Source organism: Balearica regulorum, chromosome Z (assembly GCF_011004875.1).
Source record: "Balearica regulorum gibbericeps isolate bBalReg1 chromosome Z, bBalReg1.pri, whole genome shotgun sequence".
Taxonomy (NCBI): domain Eukaryota; kingdom Metazoa; phylum Chordata; class Aves; order Gruiformes; family Gruidae; genus Balearica; species Balearica regulorum.
In genome coordinates this window covers 63,848,331-63,865,801 of record NC_046220.1, presented here as the reverse complement: position 1 = coordinate 63,865,801, position 17,471 = coordinate 63,848,331, and the positions used below count along the sequence as shown (strand labels likewise).

The following is a 17,471-nucleotide window of genomic DNA, read 5'->3' as shown; positions in this document are numbered from 1 at the left end:
AAATTGGGCTACAATACCTTAAAATTTACTTTCTTGATTTAAGATTCTTGGTGTCGTGATTGCAGTTAGGCAATAAAGGAAAGATGTTATCAGCTGTGAAAATTTACAGCTATAGAATTGCCTCAACTAAGTTTTAAGTTCATACTTCTCTGTTTAAAAAGAAGAAAAAAGTGATACTGGTTTTCAAGTTTCTGACACTGATCTACAGAATAAAGAAACAAGATTGGTGTTACTGAAAATAGAAGGAGCAGCATTGATTTTAGGTATAAGGAGCAATGCTGGAGTGTAAGAAGTGTCACAGAATAATCCTTGTATTGAGCTATTTTTCCCAAGTCCTAGTATTCTATCCTTCCTTATTGCACTTTTTTCTTTCAGTTAATTTCCTTACTTTCTTATTTCTTTTTTTAATTTTGTCATACTACTCAAGACTGCAGTTGTGGGACCGTGCAATGCTTCTTCACCAGAAGACTTTCCTTTTTTTATCCAGGATCCATCAGATTCTTCAGTATAGTTTGTGGAATCACAAAAAGCTAATTTGTGCACATGCATTTCTCACAAGATGCATTTACAGTCTACAGTCTTCACTGTAAGTGAATTTTCTGCCTCAAGGAGACACACATTACTGGAAGTGTTGTCTTTGAGCATCTGTTATGCCTATAGTACACTAAGACAGGAAATACAGAACCCAAGCACTGCTAGTTGAGAGTGTCTTAGGTCAGCTGCGCCCATGGCAACTTCATAATTTTGCTGATTTGTCAGCACTTGGACCCTAACGCTTGCCCACAAGTTCTTTCAGTTCCAGCAGGTCACTGGTAAGAAACACAAGACTGATTCTTTGATTCCAGGGTCCCACTTGGGTCCCACAGAGCAGCTGTGCTCCAACTAGCCTTCAAGCCTTCACTTCTGCACCTCACCAAGCAGAAGTGAATCTGAAAGAAAAACAAAATAAAATGGAAGGGGAAAGTTAAGGTACAAAGGTCAGTGCCACAGAGATGACTGGAAGCTTCAGCCCTGTTAGCACTGCCACTTTCTGTCCCTGCTGTTTTGCCAGCAGCGTTAGTACAAAGCATTGTGTAAGTATCAATAGCCTTGTTTATCTTTTAAACTGTTTTGCAGTGCCTGTTCTTTAGAGACTTCTTCAGAGCCACAGTCCCATTGGAAATGATGCTTCGTAGCCTTTTCCCAGTCCTGAAGAATGCATCCAGAGCTAGCCTGTGTAGGAGAGTCATATACCTCTCAGAAATAATGGCTGCTCAGTCGTCTCTGATGGTTCATCCATGTATTGAAGGAAGTCAAATTCCAGCTAATATGTATGCATCATCAGGGTTGCTTGTTTCCATTTAACTGTGATATTATAAGACTGCAGTACTAGAAATATTGATAGCTATAATTCTGCAACACCCAAGGATTGTGATGGAATGGCCATGGTAAAAAAGCATGCTGTAGCCTTTCCCTGCATATTTCTTGACCTGTCCCTGAATGGATGTTAGATTGGCATTATAGTTCTGCTTAGGGAACCATGTGTTCATACTGGTTGGTAAGACAAATTAAGAAGGTTTTAGACCTCTTACACAGCTGTGGTCCCACAGGTGTACCGGAGGGACCCAAATGAACTTGTAGGGGAGTTAGAGGTATCTTGCTTTTCACCCTGAAGCTTATGAAGTCCAAAAACTCATTCTTTTTTGAAGATGCTTAAAAAAACATATCTGTGTTCAGGCTAACAGGGAAAGTCTTCTCATCCATTAATAGCTAGTTAAAAGATAACAAACAAAGGATGGAAATAAATGATTCATTTTTCTCCCTGGAGGGACATTAGCAGTGCGGTCCTAGATGGGAATATGGTACAGTTTGTACTATCCAGCATTGTTTGTTGCTATCTAACGTACCCACGATTTCTGTTTCTTACATCTGTACCAGTGACACGGATAGATCCATGCCATTCCAAAATTTGCATTCCAAACTGAATGCAAGTTCAGTTTGATCCTAGAGCACTTACTGGGTAGAAAACTGCTAAGATTTCTGGAGAAATCTGGTACTTGCATAGCATAGCTACAAAAAGTGAGGCAATATTTTTTGGGCAAGGCAGAGTTTTGGAGACCCCTAAAAGTGAAAACAAAAGCTGAAACTTGAATTTGCTGAAGGACAAAAGAGGAAGCATGAAAGCACTCAAGGTGACCTGTGAGAATAATAAGCAAGAAAAGGTGAAGGTGATCGTATTTTTATTAGATCAGAGCCAGATTAATCATACCTTCTCAAAGAAGCCAGAGATGAGCAAACAGCACAGTAAAGTCAGGAGACTTTGCTAAGTATCCTAGCTGAGTAGATAAAGATAGATGTTTGAAATTGCGTCAGAAAAAGTCGGAGATGACAACCGTTACACATTTAATGAAGGATTAAAGGAAGGATTTTTTAATAGTTTGTAATTTTTTTTAATTTATTTTATTTTAAATAGCTTCTTTCTTGATAACCTTTTAGGTAACTTTTCTTTGTGAAAAAATATTTTTAATTTTCTCTTGAACATATATGTAGGCTTTTCAGACAGCTCTTTCCATAAAACCTTGGTCAATTTCCTAAAAACTGGTTAAGTACTGTCACCATCAGAAAACTTGCCGTTCAGAAAAACTATGCCAGCTTTCTCAAGGTATGCGCTTGTGTTTTGGGGTTTTTTTTCATTCCTTGGAGAAATTAATATTTCTTTTGTTTCCTCAGATGGGAAGTAGGAATTTTTGGGGTTGACATTAGCTAAAGCTGAATATGAATTTGTGCTAAGACAATGGCATGGCTCCAAGATAGGTCATTCACCAGCTTCTCTGAAGGAAGTAAGGGAGGCATGTTGCCAGACAGCTAGATTTACAAACAAACTAAATGCTTTGTGAAGATATACACAGCCTTGTGTTACAGAGGGGTGTGGTGAGGCCCTGGCATGCCTATCTTGTGTATTCCCTCTGACCTTCACTGTCGGACTGACCCTGTCTTAAGACAAGTACAGCAAATTCATGAATGTCTTTTTAAGAAATTATTTGCATTACTGTTATCTTATGGTGTTCCATTAAAATTGGCTTAAAACATTAAAGCCTTAAGCACTGAAAGGCATGTGGACAGCAGTGTATAACAAAACTCTGCAAAGTTTTTGTTAAATGATCTTTAGTATTAAATTAATATTATTTTTAACAAAATATAGTAATCATTCAAGACAAGAAATAAGCACCTACAAAGAAGTGAGCAGTATGCCACGTAGCATTCACACTAGAAATAAGCATCAGTATGGGATCCTTTTAAATGCTATTTTACACTTATTCAGTCATCTTGAGCTATTATATTAAGCCTACTTATAAATATCAATAGCTTTTGGCTCTACATATTTTTCACAGTAGCAGTCCCAACAAATGGAGCCTGAAGGGATGTAGGTAGTTAGGGAGGAGTTGCAGGGAAGAATGAAACTAGAGGGAGGTGATGCCATTACAGCGATATAATACAAAAAGGTGAAGGCTCTTATGATAATTTAGCAAGAGTTGCTGACAACAGAAATACAGTATTTGATCAGCTGCAGAAATGGCTGTCCTGTTTTCAGCTGAGACAGAGTTAATTTTCTCTCTAGTAGCCAGTATAATGCTGTGATTTGGATTTTGGATGAGAATAATGTTGATAACACACTGATGTCTTCAGTTGTTGCTGGGTAATTGTAGTGCTGACACTAAGTCAAGGACATTTCAGTTTCTCTCGCCCTGCTGGGTGCACAAGAAGCCGGGAGAGCACAGCCAGGACAGCTGGCCCAATCTGGCCAAAGGGATATTCCCTGCCATAGAACTTCATGCTCCGTATGTAGCTGGGGAAGCTAGCCGGGAGATGGGATTGCTGCTCAGAAACAGACTGGGCATCAGGTTGGGTTTTTTCCCTTCTGCATGTGGTGAGCAATTGTATTTCTGCATCACTTGTTTTATTATTGTTGTTGTTATTATTGTCATCATTATTATTATTATTAATCTTCCTTTGTTATCCTATTAAACTGTCTTTATCTCAACCCACAAGGTTTTTTTCCATTCTCCTCGCCATTGCCTTTGGGGGGGGGGGGGGGGAGTGAGTGGCTGCATGGTGCTCAGTTACCAGCTGGGGTTAAACCAGGGCAATGACAAATGTAAAGAAAACATAAAATACGATTTTTAGAAATGTTCAGTGATAAAAAATAGGAACAACAGAAAAGAATGTTGATGATGAATGGAGTTCAAGACCATGATGAGTAAGAGATTTAGTGAAAAGACAGTAGAAGAGAAATGGAAAATAAATTTTAAAATAATAAGAAAATTAAGAGTCAGAATATTCTGAATAATTTTTAAAATTAATTTTTCATATAGATAATTGGTGCACATACAACAGAAGGTTAAATACTTCAGGCTGCTCTTTGAGATTCCCTGGGTTTTGTTGTTGCATTGTCATGACAAGCAGAGAAATTGTCCACAAGTTGAATTCAGTGTTAAGATGCAGTTTATCTACATGCGAACATGATTCCAAAACCCCATCTTAAAGGCAAATGTATGAAAATTACCATGACTATAATATGTATGTCATCAATATACATGTAGAAAATTTACCTTTAAAATTAAAGGAAGACATTTGATGGTCTAGAATGTATGCAAATTGTGCATTTAGATCCATGACGTGATCTCACAGGGAGACCATGCAGCTTCATTTCTTGGTATCGGTCATCAAGACTGTAAGGATTGCAGTCGGAACAGGTATGGTGAAGTGGAGGGCAGTTAAAGAAGCCAATGTTTCATTTATTCACAGAGCTAGTTTCCACCCTGAAAAACAAGGACATGCATTTGAATTACTGTATTATTTTTTTTTTCATCTGTATATTATTTTTATTTCATCACCCTTAACTGAATTTTGAAATAAAGTCGGTTTTAAATAGGAGAGTAGGTTTTGCTGTAAATCATTTTTAAAAGCTGTTGTATGATGTCTTGCCTGTTTGATACTAAGTGTGTTATAGTTTAGTGGAAGAAAGGAAAAGCAAACAAATAATTCACTTGGTTACTTAAAAAAAAACAACTGCTTGGAGATTGGCTATCGGAATTCTTCCATGGCTTCCACAGTCACATGACTTTTGCATTGTGAAATGTGATATTAATTAGTCCTGGTTTGGTATGCATCCTAGCACTGAAACTAGTCAATTAGCTTGTATTTGTGAGTATTGATAATTATAGAATAATCACAGATGTTTGGATGGATTATGTTTCTAAGCTTATTCTGCCCTCCCACAGTCCTCTTGCTTCTTGATTCTTTTACTTCCAGGGAAATAAACATCCCAAGATAGAAAACATGAGTTTTTCTAGTTTTGCTTTGAATTTATGAGAGGGACTGGGCACAGTAGTCGTTGAATATTTCTCATAAAATTGGTAAATAGATTTCATATTTTATAAATTAGTGAAAATGTTAGTCATGCAAAATATTCAATGTAAAATGTGTATACATGTATTTAATGTAGCTTTATGGATTTTGTCATTCACTTTTAAAGCTTTCTCTTGTTTTTTTTTTTTTCCAGTAACCTGATTCTTTGGTAAGATACACTAGCTAGCTTTATGGTTGGTGTTTTAATCAGTAAAAGCTGAATTATTAGTCTATAAAACAGCAAGAGGTAGCTGTCTTCACACGTTTTTATTTAGTTTTTTCTTAATATTCAGAATGTCACTGTTAATTTATGGCAGATGCACTATATTTCTGTCTTACATCTATTCAAACTAATTGTAGGAACATGCAAAAAACTTCAATTATAAATAATCCTCACTGAAATCCAATGAGATGTGTTTGAATGGGAAAAAATCTCATCTTCATTTCCTATCCACAGTAAAACTGTCAGATCTCTTTGTCACCTGTAAATATTTGTGATTTTGATTGAATGAACTCTACAGTATTTCACAGAGGAAAAAAAACTTCAGATGAGAAGTTGCTGCCTCTCTGTCCTGAAGGCCTGACAGGTGTTAACTGCAGTGATTAACAATAAATAGTCCAAATAAATGCCGAATTCAAGTTCGGCTTTTATGCATTGGCTTCATATCTCTGTAGAAAAAGTCAGAGAATAGCTACCAAAAAAAAAAGGAATAGATGATCATATTTACAATATTGAAAATAATATGGAAAGTTAAAGCAGTATGAAATAAATATTTGTAAGAACTGTAACTGCTACAAGATTTTCTATGAATTTTTTTAGGGGGTTTTTTCTTCTTTTAATTGCAAACTGATTTCTGATTCATTTGTGTATGTTCTCTTCCCAGATCCATGTAGGATTTATAAAGTTTTAAGAGAGTAGAGATGATTCTCGGATATAAGTGCCTATAGTTATGTTGATACTGATTAGCAAGAAGCATTACTTGCTTGGTGGTTGATTCTGTAGGACTGCAGTTTTTATAAGCTTCTTGCTTTGACAGATGAAATGTATGTCAGTTAGTGGCATTTCCACGTTTGAGGATTTCTGCATAGTTTTGTCTGTAGCACGATGTTGCTTTTGTCATGTCAAATGCCTTACAGAAGTCACAAAACAAAAAGCTGGTTGTAACAGAGGAGAACAGTGGTTCCTAACCACTCTGTCTTATAAAAAGGCGTGCCCCTTACACAATCAAATCTTGTGTCCCATATGAAAGCCTTCAGGACGTGTCTTTTTCAGATTGTCACAGTAATCAGTTGCTTTTCTAGACCCTTTGCAGACAACGTTCTTTAACATCTTGAAAAGCAGTTACTGTGTATTCCCTGCTAAACTGCCTGCACGCTGCCAATTTGTTCATGTGCAGAAGGACTCTACGGTATGCACAGTGAGTTCCGTAAATCACATTTTATGCATGTGCAAATAACTGCTTACACACTATTTACCTCTCCGGGACTGCTTCCCATTTCAACACTTAAACCAAAAGCCCTGCAAAAGTGCTATAGCTAGTAAGACAGACATCATAGTAAATACAAAAATGGTTTCAGATAAGGATTTTGTCCAACTTACATACATACTTTTTACATCCAAGTTTTCTAAAGCCCAACTGCTAGCGGAAAGTAGGAACTGGATTTTGGGGATGGAAAAGGAATGGAGAGATGTTTAGGCCATCACATAAGTTTAGTCACACATGGTTATAAGGTGCTGGCAGCCAGTGAGAGCCCACGGGTGAAATCAGAAGGGCAAGAGCAGAGAAATATTCAAGGAGAGCAGAAAGAAAGAGAGAGGAAAGTAGGTGTAGGATAGCAAGGGAGGTTTGGGAAGATGATTGGACTTTGCAGTGAGAAAGGCCTTGAAGGGTGATGGTAGAAGTTTCAGCATAGGAAAGCTGGAGGTTCTGATGTGCATCCTGGGCAAAAAGAGTTTGGAATTTGAGGGCTCTCTCTAGAAAAAAATGAAATTTTGACTTCTGAGACAGTAAGTGTGCAGAGCTGAAATATCTGAAACAGGAGAGTAGGGAGGTTCCAGTTTTTTCTAGGAGGACGAGAAAAGCTAAAACTTGGGTTCTGAGAAGGATGGTGATAGGATTGAGTGGCCTTAGTTTGGGGAAGGAACTGGGTGCTTTGGGGACTTGAATTTGATGGAGGGATGGAGACTCAGTTAGAGCTTGGGAGTTGAGATCAGGAGTCAATGCGACGTGCTCGTAGGCATTCACACAGGGTAAGTGTCATCCTCTCATAAACCTCTCTAGGAATATATGCTTTTTTTTTATTGGAAATACAGATCTCATAGTTCATTTTAACTAACAGATTTTGCAATTTAGTTATTATATTAGCATAACCAGAATATGATGCCACATGATGTGCATATGGGAGAAGGCTGGTGTATATGCAAGAAGTTGGGGATAATACCTTGTTTGTGAAAGTAGTATAAAAACACTATATCCTTGAAAAAAGTACAGAATGCTGGGAAGTTTTGGCCCATTTCCCCATGCTGTCATCAGGTCTGCAAATGACAACAAATTGGAGGACCGGTTGGTAGACTCAGTGGTAGGGCTGCTATTCGGAGAGACCATCACAGGCTGGAGAAACGGGCTGAAACAGTAAAGCAGGTGCTTCAGCAGATGAAGTCCCTTTCAGGGGCATGTAAAAAGAAAACCAGACCACAGCAGTCTCTGTAGTTCAGAACATTCACGTGTGATTTGGAAACGTGGTATATATATATATAGCTGATAAAGTTCATTAGTGATACTAAGTTGTTCAGTTCACTGATGATAGTAAATCTGAGCTTGACAGCTAACAGTTCTATTGATTAGCCACCTTGAGGAGGCAACAGAATGCACTCTCATCAGGTCTGCAGAGGACAAAAAATTGGAGGGCAGATTGATAGACTGAGCAGCAGGGCTGCCATTCAGAGACACTGCACAGGCTGGAGAAATGTGCTGAAAGGAACCTTGTGAAAATCAGCAAGGACAAATGCTGAGTCCTGCACCTGGGAAGGAAGAGCCCCTGGCAACGAGACAGGCTGGGCACTGACAGCCTGGGGAGCAGCTCTCTGGAAAGGACCTGGGCATCCTGATGGAGAGCAAGCTGCGCATGAGCTGGCAGCGTGCTCTGGCAGCGAAGGAGGCCAGCAGCATCCTGGGCTTTGTGAACAGGAGCGTGATGTATGAACAGCAGCAGATGAGGGAAGTTTTTATCCCCTACTACTCAGCAGACCACATCTAAAATACTGCAGTTTCGCCCCTCACCAGTACAAGACAGACAGCTGTAAATTGGAGCAGGTTTAGGAGCGGGACACCAGGATGCTCAGGGGCCTGCAGAACTTGACCTGTGAGGAGGGGCTGAGGGAATGGCTTGTTCAGCCAGGGGAAGGGTAGGCTTTGGGGAGGATCTCCAGGCAGTCTTACCATACCTATTAGGAGACCACCAAGAAGACAGACCAGCTGTTCACAGTGGTGCATGGCAGGAGGATGAACAATAATGGGTATGAGAGTGTTAGACTGCAAGTAAGAAAAACGCTTTCACTGTCAGGACAGTCAGGTGCCTACAGAGGCTATGCAATATCCATAATACATAATATTCACTATGATGAGCTGTAAATTAGCTATTGCCACTTAAGAAAAAGAGATCTGGGTAATACTGTGATTAGTTTTCTAAAAACATTCAAAGCACAGCCATAGTCAAAAGACAAGCAGGAATTACCACGATTGTAACAAAATGGAAAACATTATGTCATTGTCTAGATTTATGGTGATCCCACATGTACAACTTTGCATATAATTTTAGATCACATCATCTCAACGAAGGATAAAGCAGGATGAAGCATAATGTGGAAAGAATGATCTGAAGTATGGAAGCTTTTCCATACAAAGGATATTTACAAGTTTTTTGTTTGGAAAGGATATTACAGAAGACAAATACAAGAGATCTGTAAAATTATGAATGGCATAAAAATGTTTTAGGAAAGATTGTTCACTGCATCTCAGAGGCATTCTTGCATTAGCAATTTTATCAGCCATAATAGGTAGAGCAAAACATTTGGTGCTGAGGGCCAGATGTCCACATTTACATTTTAGGCAACAGGGACAACTTACTTCCAATCTCAAGGGCTGAATGCACGTTTATGGTTGAAGCGTATTACTGGAACACATCAGAGCTCTTAGAGTTCATCTTCTGGTTTGTTTTCACCTGAAAGGAAATCAATTTATTTGCTCTAAGACTATTCCACCAAGGGACACAAAGCACAGTAAGTGGAGGCAATATGAGATCTGTTTCAAAAGTATGCACAGACACGTGTAAGGAAAAAAAACCCTATCAATGCTGTTTTAACATACTGTTCTGAGCACAGCTTCCAAAACACTGGGGTCCTAAGCTGCTGTTTGCTGCAAGGGCGCATATGGAAAGGTGTGAGTCTGTACTTGCCTTTTTTCTTAGAATCTTTCAGTAGCTCTGTCTATCTGCTGCAGCTCATAATCAGAAAGAAGATACTGAGTCAAAATGACCTTGGTACATCTGATTACCTAAGAACACTTGTTCTTAGGTAATTTCATTTTACGTGAGCACTTACAATGTAAATGGTTGTAATGGCTTGCATGTTATTCATTTGGGCACATTTTTAGAGTAAAATTTTCCATCTCATGTCTTATATACTTTAGTCATAGCAAATGAGGTCAGTCAATTTATAAAATAGGGAGAATATTTTAAATTCTTTGTAGTCTTAGTTTAAGCATTGCTTGTACCTCAGCAGGAGGTTGCAAAAACTTTGGCAGGGACACATGCAACAGATGTGCCTAGTGATGCTCTGGTGAAATCCTTTTTGATTTGCACACTTTGGTGGCTATAAAAGTGTGATTTGCACACAACATTGTTTTTGTTATCTAGTAACAGGTTTCCACTAGCAGTCCGACAGACTCCACTGGCACTGTGCATGCATATTCATGTGATTTGAGCAACACAGACACGCACAAAAAAGTTAAGTAAAATATATGCTTTAACAGATACATGCCTGTGTGGAAATTATTTAGGGACTGTATTATCAAATAAGATAGGGTTTCTAAAAAAAGGAGTAAATACATTAGAAGTGATTTGAAGCTCCCTCAGCTCTTTTGTTTCATAATTCAAACCCCTACTCCATGTTGCTGTACAGTTTTTGAGGAACTCTACAGTTTTTATCTGCAGATGGCTAGAATCAGACGTAGAGACATGACTTTATTCACTCTAGCTGGAGAGACAGACAGCTGAAGGTATTTGTCATGTCAGAATTTATTAAAGACAGTAGTCATAGAATGGGTCATAGAGTCTGGAGTAACCTTTGTGCATGATCATTCAGGGTTTCTGAATCTGCTCCTTGGTTTCAGTACTGTACACAAGTTTATTTAGTAAGACACTTCAGGGAAAAGACAGTTATCTGTCTTTGTTAAACTCTGTTAAGTCCTAGAATTCTTTTTACATTATAGCTGTACAATTGACATTTTCGGCTGAAGCTTAGTCAATTTACAGGTGGTAAAAAAGAGACTATTTCAGCAATGGAATTGAAATCTATTCCACATAACTGACTGTCAACTTTCAGTAGCTTTACTTACACTCAGGGAAGCCACAGGGATTGCACATGGTGTATAGTAAGCAGTTCCTGATTGTATACATACCTTTAATACAGCACCAACAATTTTTCTGTGGCTTTCTATAGGAAGAGCAATTAGGGAATAGCCAATTTCATATACTGAAACTGCTGTTCTTGAATGTGGAATGATTACATTACAAAGTCTAATCTGTGATAAATTCAATGCAGGTTTGCGTAAGGTGTGTTACACAGACAAACAAATCAAGGATAATATTTGTCCAAATCCTATAGAAGGCAAGGACTACCAAGTCAAAACTGCTGCAGATACATGTTTGCATAATTATCTGATTATCCTTGTTGATCCAAAAGCAGCCTCTAGCATATATATATTTACTTTAAGCATAGAAATAAATAAAAAGCAGGCACGGGTAGCAGTCTTGATTAAGACCCTCCAGAAGAGATAATACACTAAAATTGATGTGTAAAGGCAAAGTGAATGATACAGCATTAATGATAAAATTTAATGCCATTTGCAAATTAAATTTAAAATGTAGAACATAACATAAATCTAAGTATCTATTTCACAATAATGTTTTAAAAGCATTAGAAAAGAAATTAAGAAAAATACAGGTTTGAAATGAGGTACGTTTTTAAAAGAGCATTTTTCAAATAAATTACATCTGGGTGGACAGATATTTAAAGAAGACTAACATTTTTCAGAATTTTGGTACTGAATTACTAAAGTTATTTTTCAGTAATCAAAGATAGTGTTTTAAATTAACATAATTTTAAATTAACGTAGTTGAAAGCATAACATAAATAACAAGGAGGTCCGTATCATACTTTAAATAGATCTGCAGCATCTTTAAGCAGACATTTAGCTCAGGTACTTGCATAATTTTTTGTGGTATTATAATCTAAAACTCTTTAAAACTAAATCCCTGGAAGTATGCTAGAGTCAGTATAGCATACTTAGCTCTGGGACAAATCTTAGCCCACTTGGAGTCACTGAAAACCATCATGAAACATCATCACTCTCTTGACTAGCATGAAGATTTCATGTATAGCCTCCAAAATAAGATAAATAACGTTAGAGAGATTCTGATGTATACAGATCTAGAAACTTAGTATCTCTACGTAACAAACTGATCCAAACTGTCATTCAAAATAAAAAATAAAAATAAAGGTAATAATATCATGATGTCTAACTATGAGCGATTCTCCAAACGAAGAATTTCTGTATCTTAGTAGTCTAGTCAAATTTCTAAATAAAGCAGTCATTAAACAAATACAGGAGGACCAGTTTATCTATGTAATTTGGAGTTAAAGGGTCTGTGATGAACTATCTTAAAAAGGATGCCGAAGAGAGAAAATACTTTTCTTTTTCATGGACACAATTTTGCTATAAAAGTTCTGGGCAAAATATTAATTCAGAAAAAAAAAAAATACAAAGAAACAGTCAATATCCACCACTGAAAAGGAAAAATATTGAAATTCCAGCAAAGTTCTTTGTTAGGACACTTTTTAAAAATATTCTTCACAGTTATCTTGAATAAAGTCTGAGAGTGTTAAAATTAATGGCATGTGAAGACCAGTTATACACAATTACTTATATTAGTCAAAAACACAAGACTGAGGAACTTCAAGGAGGCTTAATTAAGCAGGACTAGAAGGCAGCATGGTAGTAGATTAAAAGTGAGGAACGCACGCTGAGGCTCACTGGTGTGCAGTGGTGCACACTGAAGGGGACACTTCATGTCCACCTTGAGACTCGAAAAGCCATGATGTCAGTGCAGAGTAGAAGAGTCTGGGCAGCTCAGCAAAGACTTGCTTTCCAAAATCATAAAGACTGAGAGATACCTGAAAACAGAACAAAAATCCATTCCCTCCTTGACCTTCATCAGAATGGGACAGATCTTCTGCCTTTGCAGCGTAGCTCCCAGCCTCTTCCCTGTGCCACAACCTGCTGTCTAGCACAGCCACACAGACTCTTCTCCAACCTCGTGTCCTGATGGATCCACTTGGAGTCACTGGATTTTTTACTTCCACTTGAAAGGTTGTCTTTACATCTGCCTATATATTTTTAAGGTATTATCAGCATACACACAGTAGTTTAAATATTGAATTGTAATCTGGTATGTATCATATAGAGACATAATGTTAAAGCAAGCAATTTATTTAGAAGAATGTTTTGAAAAACAATGATCAAATACTAGAAATAGGAATTCAGATATATTTGTAGTGTTTTACTATGCGTGTACACATATGGATGTGTCTCAATTACTGAAGAATTCATATGAGTAGACTTAGGGAATCCAGAGATTAATTACTCAAGAGATTAATGACAGTCTGTGGAGCCTTTCGCTTCAAACTCAGTGGAAGAGGGCACCAAAAGAGAAGTGTTCATAGGTCTGGGTAACGTAGCAGATCCCATTACTTTAGTAGAGAGTGCCAAATCCAAACAAACAAATGTATTCTTTTCCAGACACAGAAGACAAACTTCCTTTTAAATCTTTCAAAACAAAGCCCACAGAGAGCTTCTTGTCAAACCAAGTGAGGAAATCTATCAGTGAGGTGTGAGATTTCCTGCTTCCATTTGTCCTGTAAATAACTGGGGGAAGGAGGGTTAATTTTTTTTTTTTCTTTTTCTCAGTCTGGTTTCTTTTACAAAGAGTTTTATCTCCTACTCTGTTTTTTCAGCAGGTTTTCAAAGAAGACGCTCAGATATTGTAACAAGGAGGCATTTCCCACATGCTGCTCACAGGATGGACTACATGGACTTTGAGGATGATAGCCGTGGATGGCGGTTTGATATGGACATGGTGATAATCTACATTTATTCAGTCAACTGGGTAATAGGATTTATTGTGTTCTGCTTTCTTTGTTATTTCTTTTTCCCTTTTTAGTCTGTAGTAATCAAAGTTAAGGAAAACAGCAGTCATGTGGACTACAATAATGTGAAGAGAAAAAGCATGCAGGCAAAAAGTTTGTTTGATATTGCGTTTTTATCATTCAGAATTTTAATAGACTGCACCAAGCATGCTGTGAGGCTATTTGATACTTCTGCTGTGTGTGACAAAGTACTTTAGTTTGGTTCCGAATATAATGTGAAATCCAGATCATACTTCATTCAATGGGAGTTTTGCCTTGATTTTAGTGGAAACAGGATTTACCCCTAATGTATAAAAATAATTACTCTGTAGAAATATAGAATGCTGCTTGTTCTTAGGGGAGTTCTGTGTACTACAACAGAATATGATCCATAGAGTCATTTTGGAGTTCAACTCTGCATTTGCACACTTTGCTCACTCATTGGTGCTTCAATTCCTCATACATAAAAGCAATAAAGATGCTTCCCATTTATAGTCAGATCTTTTGGGAACAGGAGATTATAAGCACTGCAGTGCTGCACCATGCATTATACAGACATTCATCACTGCTATTTCAATGGTATAATCCAAATCCTGGAAAATTTTGACAATTGATCGACCTGTCAGCATTCAGCTGGAAATGTGCTGTACTCAGTGCCTGAAATTGTGAGCCTATTAACCAAAAAGAGAAACGATACTGCACAGCATCCTCACAATTCATCTTTTCAGCAAATGGCAATCAGAAGGAATCAACTAACAACCCCAAGTTCTGCACATTAAAGGGACCGTTTTTGTGCAGATTCCCTGAGTAGCACTGTACCTTTTTTTACCCATCCAGATGAGCGTGTTTCTATCCAGCAAGACGGCTAATGGAAGGCAAGCAGCAGGCCTGCTGGCTATGATGCCATGAGATACTAACCCCAGTAAATATTGGAGAAAGAAGCATTCTCCAGTGTAAGAAATCAGCACCATTATTAAATTGCTGTAACAATACTCTTGAGTGTGGGCTCACCAGGACTATGTGTCTCCAAGAAGATCACATAAAAGGACACAGTGTTTATTTGCACCTTTCATGTGAAACAATTCTAAAGCACTTTATAGTAATTCTATATATAGATAGCTGAGTTACAGTATCAAACTGCAGCTAGTTCAGCAATCATTCCATACTTGCTGCTTTACGCAGTATTTTCAAATGAAAGAGCATCTATTAAATTATAAAAAGGATATTAGAAGCTATTGTGGGAGTCAGGTGCTGAAGAATGGTACAACATAGTTCAGGGGCTTACTTTTCAGGAAGGTGCAAGGAAGTTTTTATTTCTAAGGGCATGACCCTGCAAAGTATCCTGTGGTTTCATCTAGTAAAGCATGTGAGTATATGTATGTAGTCCCTCTGGTATCAGGATTTGTGTGGGAGACCTGTGTTTTTTCAGTAGGTGGTGTACTCCCCTGTTCTAGCAGAGAACAAGGAGAAATGTGTTGTGGAAGGTGCCATCTGCCAAATGTGATGGAATGGAATGGAATGAATTCGGGGGTTTTATTAAGCCTATGCTTATGCTTCTTTACTGGAGCAGGGCCAGCATGGTCAGTCTCCTATAGGCTATAAAATGATCAGGACCAGATACTTTCACTTAACCTGAATAACAGCAGTAAACCAGCTACTAATATTTAGTTTTCTTACAGGCTGCATAAAATAATCTCTCTGAGAATATATATGTGGAATTTAAAATTACAAGTCTAACTACACTGATTGGACTAAATAACTTTTGCCATTTTTTTTTTAATATATGCAAATTTAAGGAGATATAATAATTTAAATTCACCATCACCATGTAGTCATGGTTGTGACAGAAATGCATTTTCTGTAATTACAGTATATCTAGTTACTTTGTCTCTACCTAAAGGTGCTGTGCTCTATTACTGGTGGCATTAGGCGTAATGTTTTAAAAGCTTTAAGGCTGTAGCAAAGCACTTGGTGAATTTCTGCCTTTATACAAACAAATCTTTTAAAAGCTAGGGGGTTTAGGTCATAGGCTTATGTTTTGCTACATTCTGATGTGTAGTTGTGTGTGCTCAAGTATTAGCAATAATTTTAAACATTTTTCTCATCTATGCCAGGACTGGGATTCTAACTGCAATTTTTGTTTGTCTCTCTAATCTTATGGATTTATGGCTTCTATCTCAGCAAAGAGAGGGACTGATTCACCTGTTAAGCCAAAATTGCTTCTACCTTTTGATCTCAGAAAAATACTAAAATAAAAAGATGGCATGAAAAATTACTTTAAATTAGCTGACATAGTCTGAAATTCCAGTAATAATGTAATTTAAAATTATGTAACCAGGATATCTGATAAAGCAATATCCTTAAGTAAATATTCCAAAATATATTGAGACATAAGAAACACAATATAGGTACTAACTAATTATGTAAGAAAGAGTTACTTACATAATTTTTAATAGCATGTTACCATGGTTTTATTCTGAAAAAGGCAACAAAGGAGAGTAAAAAATCCAATGTAATATTGGCTCCTTTTGTACATTTACAGCAACAATTGATGAATGAGAGTGACTGCATTTTCCTAAATTTAGTAGGAGTGTCAATTTTGTATGGCATTTCTAACTGTGGAACTCTACCTTTCTTCAAGGCCTAAACAATAAACTGTTTATCAGGCTATATTGTTTTACTTTATATTGGTTGTTGTTAATTCCAGGGGACAATTAATTTTAAAAGATTACAAATGTACATAATGAAGACTATTGCAACTCTAAGAGATATCCTCTATAGGAAAACACCTAAAAGGCATAGAGTGGAGGTACTTTTTTTGTCCTTCATTGCTTTTTTTTTTTTTGAGATATATACTTTTGTAAAAGGGCAGTAACAATTCAAAGGCTCAGATTTGTTTTTCCTTGAAGTCTGCCTGTAAAATGCTGTCAATATCTGTGGGAGCAAGAGCAGTTCCTTTGTAAGCAATTTTCTGGTTAAATTGATCCTGCTCTGTGAGCTTGTCTTTCTTATCTAAAGTAATATTAAAATGTTTGCAACAAAATTTGAGTTGTTTGTAATATTTTGCAGTCATTTCACTAGATTTTGCTTGGTGGAATTAAATTTTAATTTTTTTTTTTAATCAATGTCTTGTTTGTTATCCTGTCTATTCTGTTTCTGCTTGTGCTGCAACGAGGGTTTGTTGAATTTTTTACTGCTGTGATTAACTCTCTTCGTACTAGCAGCCTTTTATTTTTTTCAGTATTTTCCAGGAAACAGTCAGCTTCTTTCAGAAATAATTTTGGGGGGAGGTGTGGATCTTAACATGTTCTGATAATGAAGAATACTCAGTGCTGGTGCTGTTAGTCCAGACAGATTAACTGTTGACGGCAGCGAAGTCCAGGACAAGACTAAGTTTGGCTTTGACAGGCAAAGGGACTTTGTGCACACTCAGAAGTGTTCGAGTCTCTTGCCTAGCAGTGGGTATGTTTGTAACTCTCCTACCTGCCAAAGGTCTAGTCATTTAAAAAAAAATCAAAAAACTATCTAAAAAAACAATTCCCAAGCAATAGCTGCACAGGAAGTAGCCACTGTGAAGCACAACAGATTCTTTCAGAGCTGTATACCTGCTCAGAGAAGC

General features: G+C 37.3%; 1 protein-coding gene across 1 annotated transcript in view; it reads left to right on the top strand.

The window, feature by feature from the left end:
- RNF180 (ring finger protein 180) overlaps positions 1-16,917 on the top strand; it is a 79,914-nt gene extending 62,997 nt beyond the window's left edge. Inside the window, 2 exon segments of the mRNA XM_075740926.1 lie at positions 13,685-13,833; positions 14,690-16,917. Coding sequence (XP_075597041.1) covers positions 13,685-13,833; positions 14,690-14,761 — 221 coding nt within the window. The 3' untranslated portion in view covers positions 14,762-16,917.
- The last annotated feature ends 554 nt before the right edge of the window (positions 16,918-17,471 follow it).